Below are 7590 nucleotides of genomic sequence, written 5' to 3'. Positions count from 1 at the left end.
TTGACAACTCTCTTCCCTAACAACAACTTCCCCGAAGGAGAGATTGTGGAGTATCTAAACGAAAATTCCTACCGTACCACAAACGAAGAGAAGCGACACCTTGACCGTATGAACAATGATTTCCTCACTGAATATCGCCAGGCCGCTGAGATCCACCGTCAGGTTCGTCAGTATGCCCAAAAGGAGCTGATCAAGCCTGGTGCCACCCTTACCGATATCGCGGAGGGTATCGAGGACGGAGTCCGCCACCTGACCGGCCACATGGGTTTGGAAGAGGGGGACAGTTTGGTTGCCGGAATGGGCTTCCCTACCGGATTGAACATCAATCACTGTGCCGCTCATTATTCTCCCAATGCCGGGAACAAGGTCGTTCTTCAACACGGTGATGTCATGAAGGTTGATTTTGGCGTCCACATCAATGGCAGAATCGTCGACAGCGCCTTCACCGTTGCATTTGATCCTGTTTTTGACCCTTTACTTACCGCTGTCAAGGAGGCAACCAACACTGGAATCAAGGCATGTTTTATGTTGACCCCCAATATATGCTGACTGAATCCTTGACTAACGATGTAATTCCATTTAGGAAGCTGGTATCGATGTCCGCATGAGTGATATCGGCGCAGCGATCCAGGAAACTATGGAGAGTTACGAGCTCGAGCTCAATGGAACCTCCTACCCTATCAAGGCAATTCGTAACCTGAATGGTCACACGATCGGCCAATATGAAATTCACGGTGGAGTCAATGGCAAGAGCGTCCCGATTGTCAAAGGTGGTGACCAGACCAAGATGGAAGAGGGTGAAACCTATGCTATTGAAACCTTTGGCAGTACCGGGAAGGGATACGTTAGAGATGATGTAAGTTGCTCCTCACACTACTTCATTATCAGTTCTCAGTTTGATATGTTCGGTATGCTAAATCCGTACAAATGAACAGATGGAAACCTCACACTACGCTAAAGTTCCAAATGCTCCAAGCGTGCCTCTTCGATTGTCTTCTGCAAAGAACTTGTATAGTCTTATTAACAAGAACTTTGGCACTCTACCTTTCTGCCGTCGATACCTCGATCGTCTCGGACAGGAAAAGTACCTTCTTGGGGTAGGTAGCATCCTTCCAAAACATCTACTTCACCCACTGACATTCATGTATAGTTGAACAACTTAGTCTCCTCTGGACTTGTCGATGCATACCCTCCACTCTGTGATGTGAAGGGATCTTATACCGCCCAGTTCGAGCATGTAAGTCTTATTCCAGCCACAGTAGCTGCCACAATTTCCATATTCTCCTGTCACTAACCAAATCATTAGACTATCTTGCTCCGACCAAATGTCAAAGAAGTCATTAGTCGTGGTGACGACTACTAGACTTACCTTGACTTACGGCCTCTCTTTTATGTTGAATGCACCACGAAACTCAACGGCGATGAGTTATGCTACACTGATGCTCTATATTGGCGAGGGCCCATGTGTGTGTTTCTACTTGGCCTTATTCTTACGCAACTGCAATGGTAATGCTTGGGAATGGTAGTCCGGCGGCACTCGCAACTCATTAAAAAAAATTTAGCGCTCATTCCACTGTATATGTATTTCAAAGCCAATCCTTATCCCAGACCATACAACCTTCCAGTAACAAGTAATCGTACATATATACAGCATGCATAAATGTATATAAAGGAAGGATAAAGAAAATTGAATTATGGCTTCAAGTCCAAGCCTCCAAATGTTATGAAACAAGACATGCTGTACTGTACTCAGAACGAGGAGGGAATGTTGGCATGTCCCGCTTTTGCGCCTATATAAGGATGCTTCCAAGAGAAGATAAACTGAAAACTCCCTACAAACCAAGTACGCCGACTCCAAACCACTCTCTAATTAATACAGACGGCCGCCAGTCCCTCAAGGTCTCCATGCCGTTTTCAAGACCAGTTTGAGCTGGTATTGGTTTGTCTGCGCCTCCGTGATGATGGTTGAAGGAGGGACGGTGTTCGTGTAGTGGTAGGGGTCCTGATTTCCTCCTTTTGCGATGAGCCGGGAAGCAGTTGTTGTGATAATCTATGATTCAGCCGCGGTGTCTTGCCCGGTAATCCTGTGCTGCTGTTGCCCGACAGACCAGGATGGATATTTGGTGGCCTTCCACCATCCCGGCTCCCAGGACGGAGGTTTAGAGAACTATCGAGTCCGTTCTGACGGCGAGAAGACTCTCGGCCTTCGTAATATGGCTTTTGGGAAATTGGTCTAGTCACTTGAGGCGAAGCTGGCATGGAGTGGCTGGAGATTAGACTAGGGGGGGCAGCTGTAGATGTACTTCTTCGTCTTTGCCTTCGTTTTGATCCATTCAAACTTGCATTATCGCTATCTTCGCTGTTCTTCACTAGTTGACCCGCGAGCTCTCTCACAAGGACACGAGAGTCTTTTTGCAGTTCTCGTATAGCATCAAGTAAACCGTAACGACGAAGCAGGCCACATTGTTCTTGACTGGAATCGCATATCGTAGATAGGATTCGCAATAGGTTCACTCTAACGGATGGTTTAGTATGCTGTAATTTTTGCCCAATGCGTTCAAACATATCGGGCCTGGCAAAGGTAGCTGCAATCGCGGGACTTAGTCGAAGCAACTTTTGCAAAGGCTCAAGGAGGTTTTCAAAGGCATTTGCTTTTGATATTGTCATGCATCGGATAATAGCTATGGTAAACGAAGAGTCTCCATGTTGGGTATCGAGGAGGTACTCTTCGACCTTGGCAGTTTCTTCTTGGAGCCTGATGATACTTATTAGTAAAAAGGGACCATTATGCAATCCAGAGAGAGGACCAGGAGCACTCACCAAGTAAAAATAGCATCTAGAGTTGTGACCTGCCAGTATGGATCCGAGAGCAAGGAAATATAGAATGTCAACCCTTTATTGCGCCAAAGCTCACGGCGCCCAACCTTGCCGGAATGCGCCATGTCGCAGAGGATAGGAAGCGCAAACTCTTTCAACGGTCGTTCTGTTTTAACGATTTTCTGTAGTAAAGGTATTATGCCGTTCAAAGCAGCGTCCTCTTGCCTCGATTTGCTAAGACGGCACATATTATAGATGGTATTTAGTATCTGATTTGATACTTCGCGGAAATGTGGCTTTTTCATAGTTGATCGGAGGAGTTCAGTTAGAACATCAATGGCATTTGAGTTTTGGAGAGAGTCAAGAGTTGTGGACAGCATGGAGAGGTTTTTAATGAATTTGAGCATCGTTATCTGAGGACTGGGTGACATTCTCTTCAGTTCTTTCAATACACCTGGGAGAGCGTCAGCGCCTGCCGGATATATAATATTTTCACTTGAGATAATGCGTTGTACTTACGATGCAATACGGTTCTCTCTGCCACCATCTCTTTAACGTGGCTTTCGGCTTGTGAGAATATGAAGAAGATGTTAGAAATGCGAGCCTCACAGACCTCTGCCATTTCACCCTCTTCCTCATCAAGTACTCTGCTCAAGACGAGGGACAAGGGATCCAAGACCGAGTTTCGAGACAGTATCCGACAGAAGTCATTCTTTGGAGTTGATCCCTATACATTCAATTAGTCGCTGATAAGCCACTGCAAACGGATAATCTGAATATTAATACGTACCTGCAATTCAAACACACTCCATATACCATTTACACCGATTAGTACAAGCTCTCTTTCATCCTCATAATCATCCTCGAGGAATTCGACAAGGACATTCAGTCCACCAGCACTGACGAACATTTGCAATGTCAGAGTTGATGTCTGATACATTTGCTGGACAAATGCGGCAGCCTCAAGACGGATTTCCCTTGGGTATTTCTTCGAAGCAAACTTGTTGATAATCGGTATGCCACCAACGAAACACAGGTTTTCCTGAATCTCGTAATCATTGTAGATGATCTATTGCCAACCACATTAGTAACACCTCGATAGGGGTGAGGGGAACATAGCATGACGTACGGCGTTGACGATTTTCAATAAGTTAGAAATCACATCCCGGCGCCTGCAGGTGTCTAAAATTTCTAGGATAGGAAGCATTCCGTGAGCACTCATGATGACAGACTTGGTTTCCGGCATATCTGAAAATATGGTCATCTAAAAGAAGTTTTAGTAAGTGCATGGATATGAAAAGCCAGAAGGTAGAAGTGACATACCAATTGCTCTGAGATATCTACTAGAACTTCATCGTCCTGTGAGGTTTTCAAAGAGCTAACAAGTCCCTCCACCTGGTTGCGTAGCCGTGCATATTTATCTCGTGCAATGTTAGCTTCCAAGTCGAGTTCGTCCAGGCCTTCCTCTAGCTGAGCAAATGGATCATCCTCGTCATCAATGTCTCCCAGCCATGAGTTTGTTGATAGTTTCGAGTTGAGCATCAAGGTGCTGCGATCTGAGCCCTCCTCACTCTCCAGTTTGACAAGGGTATTTTCATTGTCACCGAGAATATCAGAGAAGTCCTCGTCAGCCTCATCCTCGGCATACATTTCTATCTCGATAGCTGATCGAGATCGAGCAAATTCTGATCTCTTCCTCCTATGTACGCTTGGTTTTACGGGGATGTTTTCATCGCCTGTGAAGATCTCTTGGCCCATTACAGGTTGTGTATGGGCTGAACTTTCATCCTGTCCGATACCCTATAAACCGTTAAGTTAGGGTTTATGGTTTATTTTAAAAGAAAACGACCACCATTGGTTCTTACCGGCATGGCAGATAATTTACTCTCTAGCACTTCATCATTTGCTTCAATGAGATCTGAATAATCTTCGACAGAGCTCTCTTCGTAAAAGTTTGCTGGTCGTTGACGAATTGGTTTCGCTACTCCTGAAGTTGATGATATAATCGGGCCTCTCCTAAACGCAGAAACCGGGTATTGTCTATGCCTTCTGCGCGGGCTGCGCGGCGGCATTACTTCGTCATCAAAAGACCTTCGAGAACGTGGCCGAATAGTCTGCAAGGGGTCGGGTTCGTCATTGTTCATGGCATCGTTAATCTGGCCGTCATTGTCTATACCGGAGTTATCTGTCTGGCAGAGCTCCGTTATCCCTTCAAGAGATGCAAAGGCTTTCAACTTTTCAGGAGATAGCATTCCGTCGAAGTTATCTTGTGGTTTGAGATGTGGCAGGTGAAGCGCACCGGGAGAGATGGCGGAGGCAAAGTCATCGTCCCAGTTATCATCGCTAGTGTTCTCCGGGGAGCGATACTTTTCTGCAGCATTCATGTTTAATAGAGACAAGGTGTCTCGGTTTGGTATATTTAGAGGATTGGGTTCCTTTTGTGTTGAGATAGGGCTGCTCCCTATTCCTGGTTGCTGGTGTTGTGAGGGCTTGCGGATAGCATTTGAATTAGGGGACCTAAGTGCTTCGTTCCACTCCTGAACACTCCTAACTGCCTCTTCGTACTCTGTTGATTTCTTAGGGACGACGGAGTCGCATCGACGAACATTCACTATCCATGGGTGTTTTAGCAATTTCCTGGCAGACACCCGTAGATTTGGGTCCTTTTGGAAGCACTGCATTAGGAAGTCCCTCACGGCCTAGTTGAGGTTATCGGTTATTAGCAGCTATCATCATAGTAGAACATCACCGTTGAAATCCAAAGAAAAAGGGGTGTGAAAAAAGGAAAAAGAAAAAGAAAACTCACAGGAGAAGCGCCTTGGGGTAGCGGGGGGTGGTCATCATTGACAATGCGGAATAAGGCCTGCATGGGTTGGAATTTATAGTACGGCGGTTTCCCTTCAAGCAGTTCTATAACAGTTGAGCCTAAACTCCATATATCCGAAGCTGTTGTAGCACCGGAAAGTTCAATAACCTCCGGAGCCATCCAGTACGGTGTTCCAACGACGCTGGACTCATGAAGACCCGTAGTTCGGCTGGCGACACCAAAATCCGCAAGCTTCACTAGGCCTTGCTTTGTGGTTAGGATGTTTGCGCCCTTTATGTCCCTGTGTATGACACCTTGTTCGTGCAGATATAGCAATCCGTGGAGGACCTGAGACATATATAGTCCAACCAAGTTCTCAGGGAACCGGCCAAAGTTCTTGGAGATCGAATGCAGCGAGCCGTTTTCGCAGTACCTAGCAGACGTGTTAGATCTATATTCCGAGACAGAAGGGTAGAGATAGGAAAGGTACATACTCTAATATGATGTTTAGGGTTTCGGCAGACTTTACAAAACCATGGTACTTGACGATATTTGGATGCTATGACGGGTAAACAGATTAGTACTGTGGATTTGATGTCGGGTTCCTGATCCAAGGGGGATCTCGAGCCGGCCCGCAACTTACATCTAGATTCTTCAACAGGTCTATTTCTTGCTGTAGAGAGAAAGGTATTAGAGCTATGTGTAGAGATATTGCATGTGTCTGCACTGTTTGTCAATGGGCCACTTACCATGATAACCCTCAGCTCACTCTTTGGCAGATCCGCCAGCCGTATCTGCTTGACGGCAACGGTCTCGCCTGTGCCCCAATTCAGAGCTCTGTAGACAGATCCGAAGGCTCCTTTGCCCAGGCAGTCTCCTAATTGCTATTGTAGGCACATTAGCCGTTCCATCCATTCACTGTTTGTATCAATCAAGCAACAACCCCCTTCCCCTCCCTCACGGCAAGATAAAAGAAGACATACAAAGTCAGTGAGTTCCGCCACGTCTTTGGCCGAGGACTTGATCTGCCGGTCTCTGTCTCTATCTCTGTCTCTGTCTCTGTCCCTCTCCCTCTCCCTCTCCCGGTCCTTCTTGGGCGGGCTGGAGTCAGCTCTCGACATCTTCCTGGTAGGGGTATTTGAGGTGCGGGTGGCGCTGGCGTCTCCATTATCCTGTTGCTCGCGCTCGCGGGGTCGGGACACCACCATCGTTCGGCCGGTGCGTGCAGTGCGTGTCTGCGTGTCTGCGTCTGTTTGCTGGCGGGAGAGCAGCCGTGCTATGCCTGCGTCTGCTCGCGGGGAGGCAGCGGACTTGCGGTGTATAGGGAGAAGAAGGGGATGTTTGTAGTAGTGGCGACGGCTGTGGTCTGGTCATGTCAGTCGGGGACGCGGACGGCGAGCCTGCGGGAGTTACAGCATTCGATGGTGGAGTCGATGAGCACGTCGATGTCTCTGTCGCTGCGTCTCTCTGCGCTTCCGTCTGTGTCTGCGTCTGTGGCTGCGGCTGCGTCTGCGGGACGGCGTTGGCGATGGCGGCGGACGATACGAAAGCGATGCAGGGAGCAGCAGAAGCGAGCAAGGGGCGGAGGGAGCTGTCAGTCCGTCGGTCAGTCAGTCGGGCGCTGTGCCTGCCAGTCAGTCAGGTCAGCAAACAGAGAGCGTCCTCGCGGCCTGCAGCGATGCTTTCTCCAGCGTGCGAGTGCTCTTCTTTTGCTTTTTCTTCTCCCTCGTTTCGTTGCGTCTCTGGAGGAAGAAGAAATTTAAGGGTAAGCGATGACGCACTTGGGGGGGGGGAGGGGGGCTCTTTTGGCGTTTCTATCAGGGCGTTGCTTATCAGGCAGAGAGAGCGAGAGAGGAAGAAAAACCGCTACAGCTCGCTACATCGGGAGTCTACGGCCACTGTGCCGGGCCAGGAGTAGAGGCAGAGGGAGTCTACTACGCTAGAGGGCGCATCCCCTGGTCGTCTCG

General features: G+C 48.1%; 3 protein-coding genes across 3 annotated transcripts in view; 1 reads left to right on the top strand and 2 right to left on the bottom strand.

Annotated features, from left to right (window-relative positions):
• The window catches only part of TERG_04592 (methionine aminopeptidase, type II), a gene marked incomplete at both ends in the record, with an annotated part of 1887 nt that extends 524 nt beyond the window's left edge, over positions 1-1363 (top strand). Inside the window, 5 exons of the mRNA XM_003235490.1 lie at positions 38-520; positions 588-856; positions 936-1097; positions 1151-1237; positions 1307-1363. Coding sequence (XP_003235538.1) covers positions 38-520; positions 588-856; positions 936-1097; positions 1151-1237; positions 1307-1363 — 1058 coding nt within the window. The remainder of the gene's footprint in view (positions 1-37; positions 521-587; positions 857-935; positions 1098-1150; positions 1238-1306) is intronic.
• Positions 1364-1914: 551 nt separating this feature from the next.
• On the bottom strand, positions 1915-5106 carry TERG_12161 (cytokinesis protein sepH; the record flags this gene model as incomplete). Its single annotated transcript, XM_047751162.1, has 6 exons — positions 4141-5106; positions 3947-4081; positions 3608-3886; positions 3337-3544; positions 2821-3271; positions 1915-2755 (listed from the first exon to the last, which is right to left on the bottom strand). Exons 1-6 carry the CDS (start codon positions 4573-4575, stop codon positions 1915-1917), a joined length of 2349 nt encoding a protein of 782 aa, XP_047606330.1. The 5' UTR covers positions 4576-5106.
• Positions 5107-5189: 83 nt separating this feature from the next.
• TERG_12160 (uncharacterized protein) lies at positions 5190-7227 on the bottom strand. The gene is made up of 2 exons (XM_047751161.1): positions 6607-7227; positions 5190-6507 (listed from the first exon to the last, which is right to left on the bottom strand). The coding sequence occupies exons 1-2, from the start codon at positions 6829-6831 to the stop codon at positions 5917-5919; spliced, it is 816 nt and encodes a 271-aa protein (XP_047606329.1). The 5' UTR covers positions 6832-7227; the 3' UTR covers positions 5190-5916.
• Positions 7228-7590: the final 363 nt, after the last annotated feature.

Source organism: Trichophyton rubrum (genome assembly GCF_000151425.1).
Source record: "Trichophyton rubrum CBS 118892 genomic scaffold supercont2.4, whole genome shotgun sequence".
Taxonomy (NCBI): domain Eukaryota; kingdom Fungi; phylum Ascomycota; class Eurotiomycetes; order Onygenales; family Arthrodermataceae; genus Trichophyton; species Trichophyton rubrum.
Note: the sequence above shows the minus strand (reverse complement) of the source record. Positions and strands in the feature narration are given on the sequence as shown.